At 46.6% G+C, this 27,283-nt stretch overlaps 1 protein-coding gene across 6 annotated transcripts in view; it reads left to right on the forward strand.

Moving 5' to 3' along the window:
• Positions 1–7,142: 7,142 nt before the first annotated feature.
• The window catches only part of ZNF709 (zinc finger protein 709), a 36,412-nt gene continuing 16,271 nt past the window's right edge, over positions 7,143–27,283 (forward strand). Inside the window, exon 1 of one of the 6 annotated variants that reach the window (XM_033199432.1) lies at positions 7,143–7,890. Coding sequence is in view for 3 of the 6 variants with exons in the window: in XM_033199433.1 (XP_033055324.1) it covers positions 24,854–24,958 (105 nt within the window). In the remaining 3 variants the exon portion in view is untranslated. Of the gene's footprint in view, positions 7,891–24,371; positions 24,959–27,283 lie in introns of those variants that run through there. The other 5 variants (XM_033199433.1, XM_033199428.1, XM_033199430.1 and 2 more) reach the window with 5 other exon arrangements.

The following is a 27,283-nucleotide window of genomic DNA, read 5'->3' on the forward strand; positions in this document are numbered from 1 at the left end:
TTTCATCAACAGATGAATAAACAAAAGGAAGTTTATACATACAAGAGAATATTGCTGAACCTTAGGAAGGACGTTTTCACATATGCTGCAAGATGAATCTTGACATGCTAAGTGAAATGGGCCATTCATACAAAGACAGTACTGTATGATTCTACTTATATCAGGTATCTAGAGTAGTCATATTGATAGAAAAAGTGCAATACCATTTGCCATGGGTTAGGGAAATTGGATAATGGATATTTAATGGGCATAGAGTTTAAATTTTGCAAAATAAAAAGGGTTCTAGAGATGGATGGTGGTGATGGTTGCACACTAGTATGAATGTTCTTAATGGCACTGAACTGCACACTTAAAATTGATGATGGTGAATTTTATGTATGTTTTACACACAAAAAAGGGAAAAAAGGCTACAGTACTGCACAGACCTTGTGTGACCTTTAGGGTACCAAGATACTCTAGGTCTCTCTCTCTCTCGCCCAAGCTGGAGTGCAGTGGCGAGATCTTGGCTCACTGCACCGTCTGCCTCCCGGGTTCAAGTGATTCTCATGCATCAGCCTCTTGAGTAGCTGGGATTACAAGTGCTCACCACCACACCCAGCTAATTTTTGTATTTTTAGTAGAGATGGGGTTTCACCATGTTGGCCAGGCTGGTCTTGAACTGCTGATCTCAAGTGATCTGCCCGCCTCAGCCTCCCATAGTGCCGGGGTTACAGGCGTGAGTCACTGTGCCTGTTCTCTAGATCTCTTTCCTACTTGTTCTCAGCACTGTTTTTTTTTTCCGTTTTTCTACCCATGAGGGACCTGTCCCTACACAGTCCATTAGTAGGCATTTAGATTTGATACCCAGAATTGACTCCCCTGTCTCCTGCCTCCTTCACTGTAGACCTGGACCCCACTCCCAGAGCCAGGGCCTATGATAACCACCTCCATTTATTGAGGATGGATAATTTTAATTTCCTCTGCACACTATTCACAGACATATATATCAAATATATATCTGATAAGCAAATAGAAATTTTTTTCTCAGAAACAGATCTTTAAGAATATGAGAAGAAAGTAGCAGCATATAGTGTCTAGAAAAGTTGGGAGAGAACTTCTTAGGTATGGGAAGTTTATATAATAGGTAATGTGTAACTATTGACCACTAATTCTGTACCTGGGGTAAAAGTGTTGTTCAAGAAATGGAGAGCCAGGCCTGGTATGGTGGCTCACACCTGTAATCCCAGCACTTTGGGAGGCTGAGGCAGGCAGATCACTTAAGGCCAGGAGTTCAAGACCAGCCTCGCCAACATAGGGAAACCCCATCTCCACTAAAAATAGAAAAATTAGCTGGGTACGGTGGTGCACACCTGTAATCCCAGCTACTCAGGAGGCTGCAGCAAGAGAATTGCTTGAACCTGGGAGGCAGAGGTTACAGTGAGCTGAGATCATGCCACTGCATTCCAGCCTATGTGACAGAGAAAGACTCCATCTCAAAAAAAAAAAAAAAAAAAAAAAAAAAAAAAGCAGTGGAGAAATAAGAAGTCACTGCTTGCACAATAAAGAAATAAATGGGCTGGGCACGGTGGCTCATGCCTGTAATCCCAGCACTTTGGGAGGCCGAGGCAGGTGGATCACGAGTTCAGGAGATCGAGACCAGCCTGGCCAGCATGGAGAAACCCCATCTCTACTAAAAATACAAAAAATTAGGCGGGCATGGTGGTGCGCGCCTGTAATCCCAGCTATTTGGGAGGCTGAGGCAGGAGAATTGCTTGAACCTGGCAGGCAGAGGTTGCAGTGAGCCAGGATCACGCCACTGCACTCTAGCCTGGGTGACAGAGTGGGACTCCATCTCAAAAAAAAAAAAAAAAAAAAAGCTCTGTGAGGAAATGAAGCAAGTGATCCATCTTGGAGTGGATTTTCATGAAGTACCTTTAAATGACAGAACATCAAGTTTCCATTTCCAAAAATATTTTTCTTCATGGTCTGACTGAAATAGTGACTGGTGTTGGAGAAATGCGTGGAATGATAGCATAATAAACCAAATTGTTCTTTCTAGTGAGGAAGGCATGAATCACCCAAAACGAATAATCTTGGAATTTACTTACAAGGTATGGAAGAGTAAGCAACCATAGAATAAATCAGTATAGTAATCACAGAACTAAGTTACAAGCTTTAGTTCTGTTTCCCAGGCCAGTTTTTATCTTGTTTTCAAGAAATAGTTACATCTGCAGCGTAAATTGTGGATACCATTAAGAGAAGTTTTACTTTCTACTTTATGAAAATGATGATGATGACAATAATACCACAATATGAATACTAATGAAAACACTTTATGCCCAGGCACGTTGGCTCACGCCTGTGATCCTAGCACTTTGGGAGGCCGAGGTGGGCAGATACCTTGAGGTCAGGAGTTCGAGATCATCCTGGCCTACATGTTGAAACCCCGTCTTTACTAAAAATATAAAAATTAGCTGGGCGTGGTGGTACATGCCTGTAATTCCAGCTACTTGAGAGGCTGAGACAGGAGAATCGCCTGAACCTGGGAAGCGGAGGTTGCAGTGGGCTGAGATCACGCCGCTGCACTCCATCCTGCATGATAGAGTGAGACCCTGTCTCAAAACAAAGCAAAACGAAACACTTTAGACAGAATACTGTCAAGCACCTCACTATGCACCACCTGTGGGTTGGCTTTTTACATTTTACCTGTCTACTGATGCCCCAGCATGGCCACAGCCTGAACTGCAGCACCGTCCTGCAGATCCCCCTTTTTTTGGTGAACAAGTAAATGCTGCTTCTAGTCCCTTGGTACTAGGTCTGCGCGGAGCACAGAGAAAGATGAATCCAGCCAGAGACTGCCCCAGAGTAACTCCCAGAAGCGGGATGAGTAAGATACACTGGGATTGAGATGTTTGGTGTGATCTTGTGTCTATTTTTGCTTTTGTTGCCTGTGTGTTTGAGCTCTTATCCACAAAATCCTTGCACAGACGAGGTCACCATGGCCAGCTAATTTTCTGTATTTTTAGTAGAGACAGGGTTTTACCATGTTGGCCAGGCTTGACTCAAACTCCTGACCTCAAGTGATCCACCCTCCTCTAAAGTGTTGGGATTATAGGCATGAGCCACCATACCCAGCCGACTCCTTTTTTTCACCTCTGATTTTATTTATTTGAATCTGCTATTTTTATCTAGTGAGTCAGAGCTTTGTTGATTTTATCTTTTTTAAAAAACTCTTCATTTTGTTGATCTTTCTTTTTTTTCTTTTTTTTTTTTGAGACAGAGTCTCGCTCTGTCACCCAGGCTGGAGTGCAGTGGCGCGATCTCGGCTCACTGTAACCTCTGCCTCCTGGGTTCAAGTGATTCTCCAGCCTCAGCCTCATGAGTAGCTGGGACTACAGGCACGTGCCACCATGCCTGGCTATTTTTTTTGTTAATGTATTTTTAGTAGACACGGGGTTTCACCGTGTTAGCCAGGATGGTCTTGATATCCTGACCTCGTGATCTGCCTGCCTTGGCCTCCCAAAGTGCTGGGATTACAGTCGTGAGCCACTGTGCCTGGTCTCATATTGTTTTTTAGTCTCTCTTTCATTTATTACAGCAAACACTACTGCCTCACCAGTGTGGTTGCCCAAGTGATTTATGATGTTAATAAGCTATAGCAACTCAAAGATATCTTGTGTTAAACATGAGAATCACTCTGTATCCTGCCAGCTACACCAAGTGTTCTAATTTAGGATCTTTAAAATTAGGATCTTTCTTTTTTTTTTTTTTTTTTTTTTTTTTTTTTTTGAGATGGAGTCTTGCTCTGCCACCCAGGCTGGAGTGCAGTGGCCGGATCTCAGCTCACTGCAAGCTCCGCCTCCCGGGTTTACGCCATTCTCCTGCCTCAGCCTCCCGAGTAGCTGGGACTACAGGCGCCCGCCTCGTCGCCCGGCTAGTTTTTTGTATTTTTAAGTAGAGACGGGGTTTCACCGTATTAGCCAGGATGGTATCGATCTCCTGACCTCGTGATCCGCCCGTCTCGGCCTCCCAAAGTGCTGGGATTACAGGCTTGAGCCACCGCGCCCGGCCGGGATCTTTCAATGATTACGAGAGACATAAGACGGAAATAAGGGTTTTATTACTTACAGGTCCTGGAGGATACACAGCACACATGGAGGCCACACACACAGAAGTCAGGGACCACATGGAGAGAGAGGGAGAAATGGATGAATCCATGGGTTAGTACCTTTATTAGAGTCCAGGATGTTATTGAAAGTTTCCCCCTAGGGGTATGGCTGGGTGAGGTGGCTCATGCCTATAATCCCAGTACTTTGGGAGGCGGAGGTGGGCGGATCATGAGGTCAGGAGATCAAGACCATCCTGGCTAACATGGTGAAACCCATCTCCATTAAAAATACAAAAAATTAGCCGGGTGTGGTGGCAGGCGCCTGTAGTCCCAGCTACTCGGGAGGCTGAGGCAGGAGAATCGCTTGAACCTGGGAGACAGAGGTTGCAGTGAGCTGATATCGCACCACTGCTCTCCGGCCTGGGAGACAGAGCAAGACGCCCACTCAAAAAAAAAAAAAAAGTTTCCCCTAGGGAATTTTAATTGGTGGGTTTAAAGCAAGCAGGCACAAGTTCAAGGAGGTCACAAAGTGACTGAGAGGTGGTCACTGTGACATACCTACACAGTTCATACGAAGCGTGGGGGTTCAGTGGGGTCAGTGAGAATGTTACATCTAGCTGTCCTATAGTGAGGTGGTCACTGGGAATCAGTTGTCTAAGGCAGATATATGGATTCACTACATTGAGGAACTGGGAGGAGGTGGAGAACTGGAAACTGTGTTAACAGTGAATAAACCCTTTCTGGTATGAGAAAGTTACACTTGTATTTAAAATGGATGTTAAGGCAACATAAAATTAAATTAACAATTCACTTTGGGCACTGTGGCCCATGCCTGTAATCCCAGCTTGGGAGGCTGAGGCGGGCAGATTACCTGAGGTCGGGAGTTTAAGACCAGCCTGACCAACATGGAGAAACCCCATCTCTACTAAAAATACAAAATTAGCCAGGGTGGTGGTGCATGCCTGTAATCCCAGCTACTTGGGAGGCTGAGGCAGGAGAATCACTTGAACCCAGAAGGCAGAAGTTGTGGTGAGCCGAGATCACGCCATTGCAGTCCAGCCTGGGCAAAAAGAGCGAAACTCTGTCTCAAAATAAAATAAAATAGGCTGGGCGTGGTGGCTCAAGCCTGTAATCCCAGCACTTTGGGAGGCCGAGACGGGCGGATCACGAGGTCAGGAGATCGAGACCATCCTGGCTAATACGGTGAAACCCCGTCTCTACTAAAAATACAAAAACTAGCCGGGCGAGGTGGCGGGCGCCTGTAGTCCCAGCTACTCGGAAGGCTGAGGCAGGAGAATGGCGGAAACCCAGGAGGCGGAGCTTGCAGTGAGCTGAGATCTGGCCACTGCACTCCAGTCCAGGCGACAGAGCGAGACTCCACCTCAAAAAATAAATAAATAAATAAAATAAAATAAAATAAAAATAATTAGCTACAAGTTTTGAGAGTCAGTGAAGTCCAACCATGGTTCACAGGGTTAATCACTTTCTTAACCTATGAAAAGTTAAATCAGGCCGGGCGCGGTGGCTCAAGCCTGTAATCCCAGCACTTTGGGAGGCCGAGACGGGCGGATCACGAGGTCAGGAGATCGAGACCTTCCTGGCTAACATGGTGAAACCCCGTCTCTACTAAAAATACAAAAACTAGCCGGGCGAGATGGCGGGCGCCTGTAGTCCCAGCTACTCGGGAGGCTGAGGCAGGAGAATGGCGTAAACCCGGGAGGCGGAGCTTGCAGTGAGCTTAGATCCGGCCACTGCACTCCAGTCCGGGCAACAGAGCGAGACTCCGCTTCAAAAAAAAAAAAAAAAAAAAAAAGAAAAGTTAAATCAGCCAGGCACAGTAGCTCACGCCTGTAATCCCTTTGGGAGACTGAGTCAGGAGAATTGCTTTAATTCAGGAGTTTGAGACCACCCTGGGCAATATAGTGAGACCTCATTTCTACAAAAAATTTAAATATTAGCCAAGCATGTTGGTGCACACCTGTCGTCCCAGCTACTCAGGAGGCTGGGGTGGAAGGATCGCTTGAGCCCGGGAGGTGGAGGTTACAGTGAGTCAAGATTAAGCATGGGTGACAGACCAAGACCCTTTCTCAAAAACAAAAAAGGTAAATCATGTAAATAAAAGCAAATTGGACATGTAATCTTCATGTCTTTCATTGCATATAGTCCCCCAGAAAACTGGTTTGAGTCGTTTTCCAGAAAGGGTGTCAGTGGAACTCCTTGTAGTGACTCCAACCTGAGGCCAGTCTGGAGCCTGCAAAGGGAGGGAAATGGAACTCCCCATGTGGCTTTCTGGGCAGCCTGCTGTCTCTGTAGGTGGCCTCCGGTTGCTCAGAACAGCTACAGGAGTGCAGATTCTGAGAAGCAGAGCCCTGGAAAGCAAAAGATTCGTGTGAAGACATGCTCAGGGTGTTCTGTCCTTTATCAGGCTGTGATTATTTTCTGGGCAACGTGTTTTGGCATACATAGGGTCACTGTGGTCCAACTGTAATTTGTATATATGAAGTAAATCTGGGATGGTCAGGCTCAGATAAAGACTCATTTTGGTTGTCTCCTGGAGAAAGGATGTATGTAGTTGATAGTTTATGTAGGTTAGAACCTTAAACTGACTCCAGGTAAGAGTCTCCTGCAGGGGTAAATGAAGGTCTTGAAGGAGGCAGCTTTTCTACACTGTGTAGAGGGTACATGAGGGCATGTTGAGCTCCCAGAGTTAAATTCTTAGGTTTCCCTACCTCATCAGGAGGGTCTGATTGACTCTGGGCATCCATTTTAGTAGTCAGAGTCTGACTTCCAAGATTGTGTTAAACCTGAATGCAGGTTTTCCATGTGAACTGTGGGTGAAAAAGGCTGCTTGCCTGAGCTAGTTCAAATGTTTGCTTTCCTTTTGATTGCCTTATGGAATAATGCTGCCATATAACTATGCATTTAATAATTTTTCCATGCCTTTATTTTATTCCCATGTTGGCATTTTTTTTTTGTTATTGTTGTTTGTTTGGTTTTTTTGTTTGTTTTTTCTGGGCTGAAAATGAGTAGACTGAGAGATAAGGTGAGAGAATGGCTTGGCCATGGCACCAACTGCCCCATCCCAAATTCCTGATCCCTGGAGGACATCAGGGCCTCCCCACTGTTCCAGTGTGGCCTGGTTTGGACTCGGCTTCCCTCTTGCTCTGAGGGAAGGAGATGTCCCCATTGGACACTGAGTCTGTAATTACTTGTGCACATCTGTGACCTGGAAGAGGCAGAAAGGGCCCACCGAGTACAGGAAAAGGCCAGTAGTAGCTCTGGAAACCTATTGGACAATTGTGTTGATGCCTCCAGCAGACCCTGGTTTGGTTGCCAGGAGGAAGCTGGGCCTGCTATTGGCTGCCGCTACAGCTTATCAATCCGGCTCCTTTCTGCCACCTATTAGATGACTTCTATGACGCAGGGGGTGGAGCCCGAATCTATCCAATCAGCGGCGCTGGGGCGTGCTCTGAATAGTCCAATCAGGTGCGCCGTCAGGATGCCTGGGCAACGGTCAACAAGTCGGCGGGGCAGGTCATTTCTGCCGAGGACACCACAGGTGGCGCCGCTGCAGCTTCTGTCGCGCTGTGACCAGCTCTGACCAAAGGAGGCGTAGCGTAGTAAGGAAGCCAAGTCACCTGAAAGCCAGGATACGGTGCGTGTGCGGGGCCTGGAGTCCCTAGACTTGGAGGAGGGGCTGGTTGGAATCGGCCGGATCCAGCTGTGGAAGGACCCGGGCCTCCCCGCGGCGACTTCGGGGTCTCGGACTTGAGTCCCCCTGCTCCGGACGCCTCGGCTGCAAGGTGGGTCTGGGCCAGCAGCGGGGACCCCGGGCGGGCGTCCTGTCCCGTCCGTGCGTGGTGCCTGCAGCCCCAGCCCCGCACCCGCAGCCCCGCGTCTCTCCAGATTGTGCCGGGGTCACCGGAGAGTCATGGGGGGAATCCCGCCTCGGGTGTGGGGTTCGTGTGGGAGGAGCTGTGGCCTGTGGGATCCTCAGTCCCTCATCTTTCCCTGGGGTACTGGTTTCCCTCCAGATCTTCTAAACGTGTGGGAAGCAGGGTCCCAAAGACACGACCCTGGCCCTCATACAGGGGCTGGGAATAAATTCCTCCCTGCATTTCCAAAGACCAGCTTTCCCTCTCCAATTCACAACTTGATCAGGTTTTTGTCCGTCATTCTACATTTCCAACAAATACAGTATTAGAATTGCTTATTCATTTTTCCCTATAAAACAAAGGATATCGTTGGCTTTTTGTTTGTTTGTTTGTTTGAGACGGAGTCTCGCTCTATCGCCAGGCTGGAGTGCAGTGGCGCGATCTCAGCTCACTGCAACCTGTGCCTCTTGGGTTCAAGCGATTCTCCTGCCTCAGCTTCCCAAGTAGCTGGGATTACAGGCGTGTGCCACCACGCCCAGCTAGTTTTTTGTATTTTTAGTAGTAGAGACGGGGTTTCACCATGTTGGCCAGGATGGTGTCGATCTCTTAACCTCGTGATCTGGCCACCTCATCCTCACAAAGTGCTGGAATTACAGGCGTGAGCCACCACATCCAGTCAACTTTATCAGCTTTTTGTCCTTCATTCTACATTCTACATTCTACATTCTACATAAACACGGTATTAGAATTGTTTATTCATTTTTCCCTACTAAGCAATGGATGGCTCTTTTTGAGAGATTTGTTTTCTCTTTGTGGACTTTTCCTCTGAGAGGAAAGCAGAGAGTAAGCACCTGGCGCTCTCCCATAAAAAACCTTTGTGCCTCTCCTTTCATCTTCCCTAGGCACAGACAGCTTATCAGAATGTCTTTGAGTTGAGGTTCCTTTTTGGAAACTTGACGGGGTGATGTGTCCTCAGTCCACCCTCTATCCTTCCCCGGTTCTGGATTTCAGAACTGCTCAGGATGCCCACAGCTGCCAAGTCTCTTGCAGGATCTAGTGAATTATGGGCTCCTGGGTTATCTTCTCAGAGATGGGGTTGGGGCCTCTCAGGGGAGCAGCTGGATACCCTGGGCTGGAAAGAGTCTCCTGGTATTCCCCTCAAATAAATGAACCCCTGGGGCACTCAGCTTTTCTTCCCCAACCCCAGTTTCCATTCCTTTGGGGATACTTGGGGTCACCTAATCATTTGCTGGTGTTGAGGGGTATTGATTCTTGCCTTCTGGATTCTCTCAGACTACAGAAGGGAGAAAAACTATTTTTCTTGAAAGTCAAGAAAAAACCCACCCAAGCATGGCAGTGCAAGAAAACTGAAAAGCAAAATGCATTTTGGGTACACGGGGGTGTACAATGCATTGTCTTTTCTTGGGATGGTGGTCACTGAGCACTTCGTTGAGGGTGGCGGGTGTCCCATATGACAGGATGACCTGACCTGACACTTGAGTCAGACATGTCTATGTTCTAGGTCAGCACTACCTGTCCCTGGGTTCATCACCTTGAAAAGGTTTGTTCAACTGGGCACTGTGGCTCATGCCTGTAATCCCAGCACTTTGGGAGGCCTAGGCGGGAGGATCACCTGAAGTCAGGAGTTCGAGACCAGCCTGACCAACATGGAGAAACCCCATTTCTACTAAAAATAGAAAATTAGCCGGGCATGGTGGCACATGCCTGTCATCCCAGCTACTCGGGAGGCTGAAGCAGGAGAATCACTTGAACCTGGGAGGCAGAGGTTGTGGTGAGCCAAGATCATGCCATTGAGCTCCAGCCTGGGCAACAAGAGCAAAACTCCATCTCAAAAAAAAAAAAAGAAAAAGAAAAGGTTTGTTTGTTTATTTGATCCCATTTTTCATTAAATGTAAAGTGTATGTTATCAATAAAGCTTAAAAGATATTTACAAAGAGGCAAGAAAGAATTGCAGAAAAAAAATCATCTCATGTTTCACTTATTAATAATTCTTTTTGACCTTTTTTCCTTCCCCAGAAGAAAGTGTTTGTTTTTCAAGTCTGTTCTTTCCTTTTGGGTAATTTCAAGTGGAATTCCAGGACTTATCCTTGGGAATGCTACCAGGGAATAGAATTAGGGAAAAATCTCCTATTATGCCTACATTAAAATGAATACAGTTCCCTAAAGAATTGTGGTAAATTTGTGAATTACAAAGATTCACCAGAACATCAATTCTTCTCCTTTACAGGGTGGAGAATTTGTTACAGTGGATAATTTTGTTTTGTTTCCTATTTTCTGGAATTTGGAGATTAATGCTAAATCCTATGGGATGGGATTTGGCAACACCAAGAAGGTATTCAAATATGATTGTTGACTAAATAACTTGTCATGGAAATAATAATTAAATGACAGTAATTAAATGGCATCCTTATTGTCTGAAGGGATAGATACTTGCGCTTTTCCTGTTGAGCTGTAAAGTACAAATGCCTTTCTATCTCTTTTCCTCCTGGAGACATACACAGTGAGTCTGAGTGATTTTGCTGGGTTCTTTGAACACTGGATATTTTCTCCTTTAAAAGTAAGTGAGGCCGGGCGCGGTGGCTCAAGCCTGTAATCCCAGCACTTTGGGAGGCCGAGGTGGGCGGATCACGAGGTCAGGAGATCGAGACCATCCTGGCTAACACGGTGAAACCCCGTCTCTACTAAAAATACAAAAAACTAGCCGGGCGCGGTGGCGGGCACCTGTAGTCCCAGCTACTCGGAGGCTGAGGCGGGAGAATGGCGTGAACCCGGGAGGCGGAGCTTGTAGTGAGCTGAGATCCGGCCACTGCACTCCAGCCTGGGCCACAGAGGGAGACTCCGTCTCAAAAAAAAAAAAAAAAAAAAAAAAAAGTAAGTGGGCCAGACACCCACGTTGAGTCACACCTGTAATCCCAGCACTTTGGCAGGCGAGTGCCGGAGGATTACATGAGGGCAAGAGTTTGAGACCAGACTGGGCAACATAGCGAGACCCCATCTCTACTAAAAATATAAAATTAGCTCGATGTGGGGGCAAGCACCTGTGATCCCAGCTACTCTGGAAGCTGAGGTGGGAGGATCACTTGAGCCTGGGAGATTGAGCTCAGTGAGCTAGGATCATGCCACTGCACTCCAGCCTTGGTAAAAGAGCAAGACCCTGTCTCAAAAAATAAAATAAGTGAGTACCTGACACAGCCTTCAGCACATCTCCCCTGGGCAGCTCGACGGCCGTTCTGTGCATATCCCTTCTTGGTTTACAGGCAGGAAAACAGGAGGTCTCAGGGAATGACTTTAGAGGGTTGTGGTTCTCAAGCTTCAGGGTCCATCAGAATCCCCTGGAGAGCTTGACCAAGGCAGGCTGCTTCCTCACCCCCCCGTCCCCGCCCCCGCTCACCACCATTTTAGAGCTTCTGACTTAGAGTTCCAGGTGAGCCTGAGACTTTTCATTTCTAGCAAAGCATCCAGGTACTGCTGCCGCTGGTCCAAGGACCACACTCTGAGAACCATTGGTCTAGCCCCTGACTTGGCATCAGAATCCCTCTGCAACCTTCCTCACAGGGATGCTGCAGCCACTTCTGAACCTGGTCGCTAGAGGGCATCAGGCCCTCACCGCCATCCCGGCACTCCAGCCCATTCCCACCTCTGCCTTGTTTACGGACCAGCCAGATCAGACTTGCCAGAAAGGAACCGGGCGCCTGTAGTCCCAGCTACTCCGGAGGCTGAGGCAGGAGAATGGCGGGAACCCGGGAGGCGGAGCTTGCAATGAGCTGAGATCCGGCCTCTGCACTCCAGCCTGGGAGACAGAGCGAGACTCCGTCTCAAAAAAAAAAGAAAGAAAGGAACCAACTAGGAAATCTCAGGATTTAAAAAAAGAAGGAAAGAGAGAGAGAAAGAAAGAAAAGAAATCCCAGAATAAGAGGTTTATGTCAAAATGTTTATAAGAGAAAAGATACAGGTAGCCAAATTGACTCCTAATCAATGAAGACATAGCCATTTACCACGTTCTTGGTCTCCATTATGAAAACTGCTTGCCTGCCACGCTTACTGCCTGAACCAGTTTCTGATACAAGACTTGAGAATGTAGCACCTGATAGAAATGAAGGACAGAAGAGTTACAGAGAAGGGAAAAGGAGTCTAGGACAGAGTGAAGAATATGTGGACATAATTCAACCTGCTCACAGTACACATGGGAAGACTGTGTTTCAGAAAGAATTAATCCAAAATTAGCCAGGCGTGGTGGCATGCGCCTGTAATCCCAGCTACTCGGGAGGCTGAGGCAGGAGAACCGCTTGAAGCCGGGAGGCAGAGGTTGAAGTGAGCCAAGAACGCACCATTGCACTCCAACCTGGGCAACAAGAGTGAAACTCTGTCTCAAAAGAACAAAAAAAAAAAAAAAAAAAAGACTAAGAAGCTCCCTGCCATCAGAGAACTTATGACCATGTGATAACATGAAAAACAAACAAAATTTTAAAACGTTGACAATGTCAGTGTATCCATTCCAAGGGGATCTTGATCTGAAAGATAGTAATTGTGGAAGATAGCAATAGCTAACACCCAGTGCTCTAATTCAGTCTTCACAGCAACCCTATGAGGTGGGTATAATTATCACCTATTTTATATGTGAGGAAACGGAGGCAGGGAGAGGCAAGGTCACAGGGTCAGTCAGTGGTGGGGCTTGGATTCAAACCAGAGCAGCCTGATTTCAGAGCCTGTGCTTGGCCATTGCTCTCTCCCTACGGGGTGGGAAGCAGGGTATGGAAAAAGGGAAGCCGTCCTCTTCCAGCCAGAGACAGGATAGAGGAAGTTCACCTCTTAATAGGTAGCTGTGCCCCCTAAGTAGCTGGAATTACAGGCGCGTACCACCATGCCCAGCTAATTTTGTATTTTTAGTAGAGATGGAGTTTCCTCCATGTTGGTCAGACTGGTCTTGAACTCCCAACCTCAGGTGATCCACCCACCTTGGCCTCTCAAAGTGTTGGGATTATAGGCGTGAGCCCCTGTGCCCGACTGGGAGCTTATTAGTCTTTGTTCCCCAATACTTAGACTGGTACCTGGCACATAGTAGATACCCCAATAAAAGCTTGTCGAATAGAGAAAAAATGTGAGTACCCTTTAGTGGAGAGCAGAGGCCTTAGGCCAGTGACTCCAAACTAAGGCCAACCTTGAGCCTGTAAAGGGAGGTCACCGAAGGCCCGTTTAGTTGTTCCTGGTGAGACTCTGCTGCAGGTTTCCTAGGGGATCCGTAGGCAGATGCAGTTGGGGGTGGGATCTGATGCCCTTTCTGTGGTTGTGATTGTTACTGCCCTGGGGCTGTTTCTAGACACCCTCAAATAAAATCCAGATTTAGGTAAGAAGTGACTTTATTTGAATGCAGTATTGTAGCGATAGGAGGAAAACACCAAGTATAATATTTGCAAGCATCTCGAAGGTTAGGTCAAGTTTTCTTTCATAGGTAGGAGCAAGCTAGATTAGTAATAAAGTGGGAGAGAGAGGGCAGGATGGAGGGGGACAAAATCAGATGCTAGATTAGAGAATATTTGATCCTGAGGTCGGCCTTTTCTTAGGAGGGGTCATAAAAGTGGGTTGGGGTGCTTGCTCAGGCTACTGAAGGTGGGTCGAAGTCCAGGGGCCTGGAAGAAGGAAAGAAACGTAACCAAAATGTGGGTTCACAGATATTTTGTTTCAACTGATCAGTGAAGATAAAACTGTTCAGCTAATTGTTCATGAAGCAAAGAATGGGAATTTGGAGAGTCTGTGTCTGGCCTTATACACAGGTACACAGGGACGTCATCTAAGTTGTAATGGGAAGGGTGTTATTTTGTAGTAGCCTGCTTCTCTAGATCACAGAAGATGGTGGTAGTGGTGGGGTTTCCTTTACCAGGAGTACAGAACTTAGGTAAAATTCAACATGGTCAGCAGTTGATTTAGTCAGAGAGTAATTTGTGCAAAATGAGAACATCTGTAAGAGTCAGACACCTTTGGGTTCTGTCTGCTAAAGAAAAGGTTTATGAATTTAAGAGTTTATTTGCAGCTGGGCGTGGTGGCTCATGCCTGTAATCCCAGCACTCTGGGAGGCTTGAGAGGGGTGGATCACCTGAGGTCAGGAGTTTGAGACCAGCCTGGCCAGCATGATGAAACCCAGTCTCTACTAAAAATACAAAAAATTAGCAAGGCATGGTAGCCGGTGCCTGTAATCCCAGCTACTGAGGAGGCTAAGGCAGGAGAATCGCTTGACCCTGGGAGGCGGAGGTTGCTGTGAGCCAAAATTGCATCATTGCACTCTATCTAACCTGGACTACAAGAGCAAAGCTCTGTCTAAAAAAAAAAAAAAAAAAAAAACATTGTGGAAGCTGTAAGGAATGTGCAAGCTCCTTGTGGGGAGTAAGCAAGAGCTTGATCTTTGAGCTAAAGTCTTTACTGGGGCAAGGCATTACCCAATCAGGTGTATCTCTTGGAGTTCTGAGCCACTCGGGCAGAGCAGCTTCACACTCATTTTCTTTACAGAATCTTGCTGCCATATAATTACAGTTTGCTGAAGCATTTAAGAATTTTATTCCATGATTTGAGTGTAAGAGTTTTATTGTCTTGGTTGAAAATCTGGTTGGATTGAGTCATAAGGTCTGAAGAAGCAAAGAGAATTCTGGAAATAAAATACTTATACTTAGTTTAAATAATAATATAGGCCAGGCGCAAGTGGCTCACGCCTGTAATCACAGCACTTTGGGAGGCTGAGGCTGGTGGATCACGAGGTCAGGAGTTTGAGACCAGCCTGGCCAACATAGAGAAACCCCATCTTTACTAAAAATACAAAAAATTAGCTGGGCGTGGTGGCGGGCACCTGTAATCCCAGCTACTCGGGAGTCTGAGGCAGGAGAATCACTTGAACCTGGGAGGCGGAGTTGCAGTGAGCCGAGATCGCACCACTGCACTCCAGCCTGGGCGACAGTGCGATTTGAAAATCAAATTTTCAAAGACCAACAAACTAAGAATCCTACGGACTCATACAGGGAATAAAATTACAAAGTGCTAAAGGAAACTGGAGTTAAAGTGTTGCAATATTCAACAGAAAAAGGAATCCAAAGGAAAGAAACACAAATCAGCTCAGATAAGCAGCCTGCTTCTCCACAATTCAGAAGAAACACCAGCATCCAGAAGGTTAAACACATACCAAAGCTTGGAGTCCACACCCTCTCCCTGTTGGGGTATAGTCCCTAGAGTGGAATAGCCCCTGGTGACAGCGAGCGGAGACACCTGAGCAGCCACAGGAATGAACTCTGGGAGCAGAGAATGCCCCTTCCTTCCATTCTGGTGACGAAATTGTCAGCTGGATTCAGATGAAGGTTCTGACACAAATGAACTCCCAAGGTCATTAACACTCATGTCCAGGAGACAGAACTTGTAACGTTTACAGACTTTTTCAATATGGAAAAATTACACCACAAGTGTACCCTATATTGTGAAAGCAAAACTCAAACCTAATGTCTAAAAGTAGACCCAAGGAAACCACAATTACAACCCTCCTGGTTCCCCTAAAACTGCATGTGCTCTGTAGCTTCTCTCTGTATAAAGAGCTCCTTCCTTGGTGGGTGTGAGCAAGTAGGACACCTGCGGGGAAGGCAGGAAGACCCATCTGGGCTTTCAGTGACCTCCCTTTAGAGGCTCAAGAGTGGTCTTAGCTTGGAGTCACTAGTCTCTGGTTGCTGCTCCCCAGTCATATGGCTTTCAACCACTATTGATGTTTATTTTTTTGAGACAGGGTCTTCCTCTGTCACCCAGGCTGTAGCGCAGTGGTGAGATCATAGCTCACTGCAGCCTCGACCTCCGGGGCTTGGGCTTAAGTGAGCCTCCCACCTCAGCCCCCTGAGTAGCTGGGACTACAAGCGCAGGCCATCATGCAGCTTATTTTTGTATTTTTAGTAGAGTCGGGGATTTTACTATGTTGGCCAGGTTGGTCTTGAACTGCTGACCTCAAATGATCCACCCACCTCGGCCTCCCAAAGTGCTGGGATTACAGGTGTGAGCCACCACGCCCGGCTGCAAAACGAGAACCTTCGAAGTTGCTTTTCTGGTAAAAGTTAAAGCAGAGGGGACTTTCCTTATCATGTTGGCTAAAACTGGCCTGTTAGGGATTTGACCATCATCTCTTTCTCTCCTGACAACTTGTAAGGTCATATAAACAACTTAGTTTCAGCTTGGTAGCGAGGACCATCCCCGTGGGTAACTCATTTTGGTTTGGTCTGTTGGGTCTAGTGCAGGAGCTCAGTCCAAACCAATGGCTTCCTACAAATTGTATTTAACAGGACGAATAAAAACATTGTGAACTGGGGAGGGAAAGCTTTATTTGGAATGAACGAAGGAATTGGCAAATTTAGGGATTTCCTGCCAGTCTTTGGAAGAGCTAGGCTGGAAAAGGGGGTCGTGGATTTGAGATCCTGTTTTCACACGTTTGTAAAATTAAGGGGCAAACTGGTCCCCCTGGGAAAAAGAAGAGACTGGGGACCCCACGGACCACCGCTCCTCCCACGCACGAACCTCACGGAGCCGGGATTCCTTCTCCCCCATGACCCTCCCGTGATCCCCGCACAATCTTGGAAGACGCGGGGCTAAGGGTGCAGAGATGCTCACAGAGGGCTCCGGGGCCGGGGCTGCAGTAGCCACGCAGGGACAGGACAGGACGCCCGGAATCCTGGCTGCTGGCCCAGCAGAACTGCGCCAGGGGAACTCGGGTCCACAGACCCAGGAGTGGCCGAGGGCAGGCCCGGTTCCCGCCACAGCCGGTTCCGGCCAGCCCCTCCTCAGGTATCGGGATCCCAGAACCGCACATTCACCATTTCCCGGCTTCCGCGGTGTCCCCACGCCTTAACTACGACTCCCGCTGCCAGTGCGGGTCCCAGAGCGACAGAGGCTGCCGCAGAGCCACCTAGCGACGTCTAAGGCAGGAGAGACACTAACCAGAACGCGCGCAACCGTATCCACGCGCCTTTGCATAGGGCGGCCCCACCCACGGCTCCGGTGGCGTCTCCGATTGGACAGTTTGTGAGGTTCCACCCCCTGTTGCCTGAGTGACATCTCAACTGGAGATCAGGTAGCTGAACGATCCCGCTTCCGCTTTTGTCCCCGAACCTGCCTGACAGAGACATTTGCATTTTACCAGAACTTTATATGCTAGATATAAAGGCCCTCAGGCCGGACACTGGAGTTTACCTGAAGAACCTTCTGAACGGGGACATAGGTGTGCGCGCAGGGAATGCCAGACAGAGTTTCCAGATAAAGCGAATCCCTTGATGAGCAACTCTTTGAGGAGTAAATCCACGGCAAAAGTGCCCTGGAGGCAAGGACATACTGGATCAGGAGAGTCAGATATTCTCCAGAGGACAGTGGCTTGGCATCATGCTGCCAGGACACTCAGAACTGTGACCCTGTAGGTTCACAGAGACCAGGCAATGTTTACATTTTTAATTTTAAATTTTGTGGGTACATAGTAGGTGTATATATTTATGGATTACATGAGATTTTTTTTTTTTTTTTTTTTTTTTTTTTTTTTTTTTTTTTGAGGCGGAGTCTCGCTCTGTCGCCCAGACTGGAGTGCAGTGGCCGGATCGCCTCCCGGGTTTACGCCATTCTCCTGCCTCAGCCTCCCGAGTAGCTGGGACTACAGGCGCCCGCCACCTCGCCCGGCTAGTTTTTGTATTTTTAGTAGAGACGGGGTTTCACCGTGTTAGCCAGGATGGTCTCGATCTCCTGACCTCGTGATCCGCCCGTCTCGGCCTCCCAAAGTGCTGGGATTACAGGCTTGAGCCACCGCGCCCGGCCACATGAGATATTTTGATATAAGCTTGCAATGCGTAATAATCACATCATGGTAAATGGGGAATCCATCATCTCAAGCGTTCATCCTTTGTGTTACAAACAGCCGATTATACTCTTAGTTATTTTAAAATGTGCAACCAAATTATTTTTTACTATAATCACCCTGTTATGCTAGCAAATACCAGATCTCATTCATTCTATTTTTTGTGGCCATTGACCATCCTCACTTCCTCTTCCTCCCACCCCCGCACCTTTCCAGCCTCTGGTAACCATCCTTCTACTATCTCCATGAGTTTAATTGTTTTAATTTTTCCTCCCCAAAATAAGTGAGAACATGTGAAATTTGTCTTTCTGTGCCTGGCTTATTTCACTTAATATAATGACCTCCAATTCCATCCAAATTCTTGCAAATGACAGGATCTCATTCTTTTTTATGGCTGAATAGTACTCCATTGTGTATTTGGAACATGTTTTTTTTAATCCATTCATCTGTTGAGCGATACTTAGGTTTCTTCCAAATCTTGGCGATTGTGAATAATGCCACAATAAACATAGGAGTGCAGATATCTCTTCAATACATGGATTTCTTTCTTTGGGGTATTTACCTAAAAGTGGGGTTGCTGGATCAAATGGCAGCTCTATTATTTTTGTGTGGAACCTCCAAACTGTTCTCCATAGTGGTTGTACTAATTTACGTTCCCCCCAACAGTGTACAAAGGTTCCCTTTTCTCCACATCCTCTCCAGCATTTGTTACTGCCTGACTTTTGGATAAAAGCCATTTTAACAGGGGTGAGATGATATCTCATTGTATAATATTTTTGATTTGCATTTCTCTGATGATCAATGATGTTGGCCTTTTCATATAACTGTTTGCCATTTGCATGCCTTCTTTTGAGAAATGTCTTTTCAGATCTTTTGCCCATTTTTAATCCGATTATTAGATTTTTTTCTATAGTTTTTTTTTGGAGCTCCTTATGTATTCTGTTTTTTTTTTTTTAATTTTGTTTTTGTTTTTGTTTTTTTGAGATGGAGTTTCCCTATTGTTGCCCAGGCTGGAGTGCAATGGTGCTCACCACAACCTCCGCCTCATGGGTTCAAGTGATTCTCCTGCTTCAGCCTCCAGAGTAGCTGGAATTGCAGGCATGTGCCACCACTCCCAGCTAATTTTGTATTTTTAGTAGAGACAGGGTTTCTCCATGTTGGTCAGGCTGGTCTCAAACTCCTGACCACGTGATCCTCCTGCCTCAGCCTCCCAAAGTGCTGGCATTACAGGTGTGAGCCACTGAACCTGGCCTATATTCTGGTTACTAATTCCTTGTCAGATGGGTAGTCTGCAAATATTTTCTCCCATTCTGTAGCTTGTCTTTTCACTTTGTTGTACAGAAGCTCTTTACTTAATATGACCCCTTTATCTATTTTTGCTTTGGTTGCCTGTGCTTGTAGGGTATTACTTAAGAAATCTTTGCCCAATCCAATGTTCAGGAGAATTTCCCTATATTTTCTTTTAGTAGTTTCATAGTTTAAGGTCTTAGATTTGAGTCTGTAACTGATCTTGATTTGCTTTTTGTATATGGTGAAAGAGAGGGGTCTGTTTCATTATTTTGCATATGGATATCCAGTTTTCCCAGTCTCTTTACTGAAAAGACTGTCCTTTTCCCAATGTATGCTCTTGGCACCTTTGTCAAAAATGAGTTCACCATAGATGTATGGATTTATTTCTGGCTTCTCTGTTCTGTTCCACTGATCTTTGTGTCTGTTTTTATTCCAGTACCATGCCATTATGGTTACTGTAGCTCTAAAGTTAGATAATATGATTTATAGTCATATTTAAATAATTTAAAGTCAGGTAATATGATTCCTCCAGTTTTGTACTTTTTGCTTAGGATAGCTTGGCTATTCTGGGTCTTCTTTGGTTCCACATACATCTTAGGATAGTTTTTTCTATTTCTGTGAAGAGTGTCATTGGTATTTTGATTGGGATTGCATTAAATCTCTAGATTTCTTTAGTTAGTGTGGACATTTTAACAATAGTGATTCTTCCAATGCATGAACATGAGTATCTTTTCATTTTTTGTGTCCTTTTCAATTTCTTGCATCAATGTCTTATAGCTTTCATTGTAGGTATCTTTCACTTCTTTGGGTAAGTTAATTCCTAGGTATTTAATTTTATTTGTAGCTATTATAAATGGGATTACTTTAATGACTTCTTTTTAAAATTGTTTGCTGTTGGCATACAGAAATGCTACTGATTTTTGTATGTTGATTTTGTATCTTGGAACTTTACTGAATTGGGTTATCAGTTCTAATAGTTTTTTGGTGGAGTCTTTTTTATTTTTATTTTTTGAGACAGAGTCTCTGTTGCCCAGGCTGGAGTGCAGTAGTATGATCTCGGCTCACTGCAGCCCCGCCTCCTGGGTTCAAGCGATTCTTCTGCCTCAGCCTCCGGAGTAGCTGGGAGTACAGGTGCACGTCACCATGCCCAGTTAATTTTTGTATTTTTAGTAGAGATGAGGCTTCACCATATTGGCCAGGCTGGTCTCAAACTCCTGACCTTGTGATCCTCCTGCCTTGGGCTACCAAAGTGCTGGTTGGTGGAGTCTTTAGTTTGTTCCAGATATAGGATTATATCATTTGCAAACAAGGATAGTTTGCTTTCTTCCTTTCCAATTTGGATACCCTTTATTTCTTTCTTTTGTCTGATTGCTCCACCTGGTACTATGTTGAATAACAGTGGCAAAGTGGGCATCCTTGTTGTGTTCTCGATCTTAGAGGAAAGGCTTTCAGTTTTTGCCTATCCAGTATGATACTAGCTATGGGTCTGTCATATATGGTGTTTTCTTTTTTGAGACAGAGTCTTGCTCTGTCTCCCAGGCTTGAGTGCAGTGGTGCGATCTCGGCTACTGCAAGCTCTGCCTCCCGGGTTCACACCATTCTCCTGCCTCAGCGTCCCGAGTAGCTGGGACTACAGGCGCCCATCACCACACCCCGCTAATTTTTTGTATTTTTAGTAGAGACAGCATTTCACCATGTTAGCCAGGATAGTCTCGAACTCCTGACCTCAAATGATCCACCCACCTCGGCCTCCCAAAGTGCTGGGATTACAGGCATGAACCATCACGCCTGGCCCATATATGGGTTTTATTATGTTGAGGCATGTTCCTTCTGTACTCAGTTTTTTGAAGATTTTTATCATGAAGAGATGTTGAATTTTATCGAATGCTTTTTGAGCATCCATTGAAATGATCGTATGGTTTTTGTCCTTCATTCTGTTGATATGATGTCTCACATTAATTGATTTGCATATGTTGAACCAATCCTGCACCCGGGAATAAATCCCACTTGGTCACAATACATTATATTTTTAATGTGTTGTTGAATTCAGTTTGCTAGCATTTTGTTGAGGATTTTTGCATCAACATTCATCAGTGATATTGGCCTATAGTTTTCTTTTTTTGGTGTGTCTGTGTCTGATTTTGGCATCAGGGTAATAGCAGTCTTGTAGATTGAGTTTGGAAGTATTTTCTACTCCTATATCTGGGTGCTCCAGTGTTGGGTGCAAATATATTTACAATTTTTATATGCTCTTGCTGAATTGACCTGTTTATCATTATGTAGTAACCTTCTTTGAGAGACCAGGCAGTGTTTTTTTTTTTATTTTCAAAAATGCAAAACAAAAAGAACTGTGGCCCTTGTTTACAAACACAGACATTTAAAGTGACCTCATCCTACCCATTTTAACTTTTACTGTTGATGGTCTTGAGGCTTCCACACATCCCTTTCCCACCTCTACTCATCGAGGCACTTTAGAAAAGGAATCACTGTAACACCTGAGCACTTGACTTTGATGCAGAGTTTGAACCCTACAACCCTAGCCTGGGCACTGGGCTCTTCTCAAACCAACCACATGTATACTTTACATTGGAAGGAAATTGATTTTGGATCAGTATATATATGGAAGAAAATTTTGCAAATCATATCTGTGTGTGTGTGTGTGTGTGTGTGTGTGTGTATTCCATTGTATGGATAGGCCACATTTAGTTGATTCATTCATTCCTTGATGGACAATTGGGTTGGTTCCACCTTGGCTAAGGCGGGCGGATCACGTATGGTCAGTAGTTCAAGACCAGCCTGGCCAACACGGTGAAACCTGGTCTCTACTAAAAATACAAAAATTAGCCAGAGCAGTGACGGGAACCTGTAGTCCCAGCTACTCAGGAGGCTGAGGCAGGAGAATCGCTTGAACCCAGGAGGCAGAGGTTGCAGTGAGCCAAGATTTTGCCACTGCACTTCAGTTTGGGCAACAGGGTGAGAGTCTGTCTCAAAAAAGAAGTGAAAATCAATTGGGAAGAGATCTAGGAATTTAACGAAGGTATAGTGTAGACTGTAGGCCTACTGGTTTTCGGGAGATAGCTGGAGAATAAGATTTTTTGGGCCAGGCATGGTGGCTCATGCCTGCAATCCCAGCACTTTGGGAGGCTGAGGCAGGTTGGTTACCTGAGGTCAGGAGTTCAAGCCTGGCCAACATGGTGAAACCCCATCTCTATTAAGAATACAAAAATATTAGCCGGGCATGGTGGCAGGTGCCGGTAATCCCAGCTACTGGGGAAGCTGAGCCAGGAGAATCACTTGTACTTGGGAGGCGGAGGTTGCAGTGAGCCGAGACCCTGCCATTGCACTCCAGCCTGGGTAACAAGAGTGAAACTCCGTCTCAAAAAAAAAAAAAAAAAAAAAAAGATTTTCTTGGGGGAGGGAGAGGGGATCTGCAAAATGCCAAACACTGATTTAAGAAATTATTTCTTTAGCCGGGCGCGGTGGCTCAAGCCTGTAATCCCAGCACTTTGGGAGGCCGAGACGGGCGGATCACGAGGTCAGGAGATCGAGACCATCCTGGCTAACACGGTGAAACCCCGTCTCTACTAAAAAATACAAAAAACTAGCCGGGCGAGGTGGCGGGCGCCTGTAGTCCCAGCTACTCCGGAGGCTGAGGCAGGAGAATGGCGTGAACCCGGGAGGCGGAGCTTGCAGTGAGCTGAGATCCGGCCACTGCACTCCAGCCTGGGCGACAGAGCCAGACTCCGTCTCAAAAAAAAAAAAGAAAAGAAACAGTTATGCTAAGTGAATGAAGTTAATCACAAAGAACACATAGTATATGATTCCATTCCAAGTCTAGAATGGGAAAGCTATATAGCAACCCAAAGTAAATTAATGGTTGCTTAGGACAGACGCTTGGAGGAGGAAGATGAGAAGATAGGACAGTGACAGTCAAAGGCTACAGGGGTTTCCTTTTTTTTTTTTCCTTCCTTCTTTCCTTCTTTCCTTCCTTCCTTCCTTCCTTCCTTCTTACCTTCCTTCCTTCCTTTCCTCTTTCCCTCCTTCCCTCCTTCCCTCCTTCCTTCCTCCTGACAGAGTCTCACTCTGTCACCCAGGCTGGAATGCAGGATCACAGTTCACTGTAGCCTTGGCCTCCTGGGTTCAAACGATCCTCAGGCCTCAGCCTCCCCAGTAGCTGGGACTACAGGTGTGCACCACCATGCCCTGCTAATTTTTAAAAATTTTGTTAGAGATGCGGGGGAGGGGGGTCTGACTATGTTGCCCAGGCTGGTCTCAAACTCCTGGGCTCAAGCAGCCCTCCCACCTCAGTTTCCTAAAGTGCTGGAACTACATACAGGTGTGAGCCATCATGCTCAGCCCATTAGTAGTTTTGATCCAGTATCTTAAGTATATTGAATTTCCTGGTACATGCCAAATTTACATAACCTTTTATGGTTTTTTAAATAATCTCAGTCAAAATAAGAATTAATTGCCTTATGGATATCATAGCCATTTACATTTCAAAGTTTTCTAGGGGCTGGGTGCCGTGCTTCACGCCTGTAATCCTAACATTTTGGGAGGCTGAGGACAGCAGATCACTTGAGCCCAGGAGTTCAAGATCAGCCTGGGCAAAATAGTGAGACCCTGTTTCTACAAAATAAAAATAAAAGAAAGAAATTAGTCAAGCATGGTGGCACGCGCCTGAGGTTCCAGCTACTCAGGTGGCTAAGGTGGGAGCATTGCTTGAGCCCAGAAGGTCGAGGCTGCAATGAGCTCTGATTGCACCACTGCATTCCAGCCTGAGGGACAAAGGGGCCCTGTCTCAAAAACAACCACAAACCAAACAAACATAAAGGACCCACAAAAGTTCTCTAGGGACACAGTCAAAAACTGGTCCGAAATAAATATCCTTCCAGTGTTCAGTTTTACTGAACACATCTCATGGCTTTGGGTTAAACTGAAAAGAATTCCTCACCGGGCATGGTGGTTCATGCCTGTAATCCCTTCACTTTGGGAAGCCAAGGAGGATCGCCTGAGCCCAGGAGTTTGAGACTAGCCTGTGCAACATAGTGAGACCCGCCCCCCCACCGCCATCTCTACCAGAAAATAAAAAAAAAAAAAAAAAAAGAGGAACTCCTTCTCTCAGACTAAGGCTGTGGGGTCCAAACTTTCCACTAGAACAAAGTGTGGAGGGGAGGGAAGGGGTGGGTGATGCCCTAAACCCTGTCAGTTGTCAAAGATTAAAACGTAGTCAGACTCTTTGTTAGGTATGATGAGGTCACTCTAAGTGTCTGTATTTGTAAACAAGAGTTAGAAACCCATGAATGACCTCACAGCCTTATGCTAAGTCTGGGAGCATCTGAGCCTCCCGCTCCAGTCTGGCATGGCCCCGGGCGCCCTTTTTGCTGTGGACAAAGAGCCTCTCTTTATCTGGAAACTGAGCCTGGAATTTCCTGCGCTGTGCACGCTTGTGTCTCTGCGCTCAGAAGGAGCTGCAGGCAGACACCAGTGCCCGACCCCGGGTACGTTAACAAATTCTGCTTAGATGCAAATATCCGTGTCAGGGGAACAGATTCCTGACCCCGGACGAATGCCGGTTGCTTAGAGACACGACTTCCCGATAAGCTGTCACTCAGGCAAGAAAGGCGGGTCCAAGAGTGCAACGTCCAATCAGGGGCGCCTCCTGGAAGGCGGGCGGAGGGGACGCTGCGCAAACGGCCAGGACGTCTCTACCAGCCGCTGCGCTCCGCTATGGGGTCTCCTCACCCCAAAAGGGCCTCTCGGGTGGTGGTGGGAGCTGTGCTGGCCGCGGGAGAAGTGGACAGGACACCAGGACATCCCAGAGTCTGGGAAATGGTGAGTGTGCAGGGCTGAGCGTCTTGAGATGGGGGAGAGGGGCGGGTTGGAACCGGCCGGATCTGGCTGTGGTGGGACCCAGGCCTCCCCGCCGTTGTCTCCCGGGTCTGTGGACCCGAGTCCCCCTGGCGTAGCTCGGCCCTCGGTCTCTTTGGCCGCAGGGTGGGGCTGGGCCAGCAGCCGGGACCCCGTGCGTCCTGTTCAGTCCCTGCGCGGCGACTGCGGCCCCAGCCCCGGAGCCCTCTCTGGGCAGCTCCGAGCCGGCAGTCCCGCGTCTCCCCAGATTGTGCGGGGGCACGGGAGGGTCATGGGGGGAATCCTGCCTGGGTCGTGGGGTTGGTGCGTGGGAGGAGCAGTGTTGTGTGGGGTCCTCAGGCCCTCTTTTCTTCCCAAGGGAGGACTCGTTTCTCAAGGTTTCCAAGTGTATGGGAAGCCAGATCTCAAATCCACGACCCTGTCTTCCAGCCTGGTTCTTCCCAGAGCTGGGAATAAATCCCTAAATTTCTAGATCCCTTTCAAATGCCGGTGTCTTCTCTCCAGTTCACAACGTCGTTATTAACTGTCTTCTGTGGGGCATTTCAACCAGACGCAGTATTTTAATTGTCCTTTTTGTACAGAGGAATGGATGGTTCTTTTTAAAAGATTTAATGTATGCTTTGGGTATTTACATGAGAGGAAGACGGGGAGAAGGACCTGAAGCTACCTCGTGTAAAATGCTTGTGCCTCTCTTGCCAGTATCTCTCCTGGGACCTGACATCCTATGGGAACTCCTTTGGGTTGAGTCTCCTTTTTGGAAACTTTTCTGGGCGATCTGTCCTTTCCAGCGCAGCGCTTCCCCTCGCTGGGCTTTTCACCGTGAAAAGATTTACTCACTTAATTGATTCTCAAAAAATGTAATATATATATAATTAGGAGACCTATAGCCTAGCCAACATGGCGAAACCCTGTCTCTACTAAAAATACAAAAAATTAGCCGGGCATGGTGGTGGACGTCTGTAATCCTGGCTACTCACGAGGCTGAGGCAGGAGAATCGCTTGAACCCAGGAGGCAAAGGTTGCAGTTGAACAGAGATTGCGCCACTGCACTATAGTCTGGGCGACAGAGTGAGACTATGTCTCAAAAAAAAAAAAAAAAAAAGTAAAATAAACATTTAGAGTGGATATAAAATATTTCCAAAGATGGAAAGAAAGAGATAGATTTCAGAAAATAGTAAAATACCAAGCTGGGAGCGGTGGCTCACGCCTGTAATCCTAGCACTTTGGGAGACTGAGTCAGGATCGCTTGAGCTCAGGAGTTCAAGACCAGGTGACATAGAGAGACCTCGTCTCTACTAGAAAAAAAAAAAAAAATAGCTGTGCGTAATGACCTGCACTTGTAGCCCCAGCTACTTGGGAGGCTGAGGCAGGAGGTTTGCTTGAGTTGGGGAGGTTGAGGCTGCCTTGAGCCTTGATTGTGTCAATGCACTCCAGGCTGAGCAAAGTCTCACACCTTGTCTCAAAAACAGCAAATAATAATAATAATAATAAAATATCCCAGTATTATATTGCATTTATTAAAAATTTTGTTTCTCTTTTTTTCTTCTGAGCATGTGTAGCAAATTCCTCAGGTCTGTTCTTTCCTTTTGGGTGATTTCACATGGAATTCCATTCTGGGCTCAAGTCATCCACCTGCCTCAGCCTCCCCTTTGATTTCTTCAAACACTGGGTTTGTCTCATTTAAATATCAGTAGTGGTCCAGGTCACTTGACTGGAGAGCAAAGAGGACTGGAGGACTGAGGTCAGTGACTCCAAGCTCTAAGACCAACCCTTGGGTCTGCCAAGTGATGTAATTGAAGGCCCAGTTGTTTCTTCCTAGGGAGCCTCCCCTGCAGGTGTCCTACCTGCTCATACCTACTGTGGAAGGAGCCCTTTGTTTTTGTTTTTGTTTTTTGAGATGGAGTCTCGCTCTATCGCCAGGCTGGAGTGCAGTGGCGCAATCTCGGGTCACTGCAACCTCTGCCTCCTGGGTTCAAGAGATTCTCCTGCCTCAGCCTCCCAAGTAGCTGGGACTACAGGCGCCCGCCACAACACCCGGCTAATTTTTTTTTTGTATTTTTAGTAGAGATGGGATTTCACTACGTTGGCCAGGATGGTCTCGATTTCTTGACTTGGTGATCCACATGCCTCGGCCTGCTAAAGTGCTGGGATTACAGGCATGAGCCACCACGCCTGGCCTAAAGGAGCCCTTTATACTGAGAGAAGCTGCTGAGCACTGGAAAACTGGGGGTCTGAATGCACATTAGGGGATTGGCTGAATCGAGTGATGCCCTTCCTGAGGGCATACTT

The sequence above is a fragment of the Trachypithecus francoisi genome, unplaced genomic scaffold, assembly GCF_009764315.1.
Source record: "Trachypithecus francoisi isolate TF-2019V2 unplaced genomic scaffold, Tfra_2.0 Lachesis_group5, whole genome shotgun sequence".
In the NCBI taxonomy this organism is placed as follows: Eukaryota; Metazoa; Chordata; class Mammalia; order Primates; family Cercopithecidae; genus Trachypithecus; species Trachypithecus francoisi.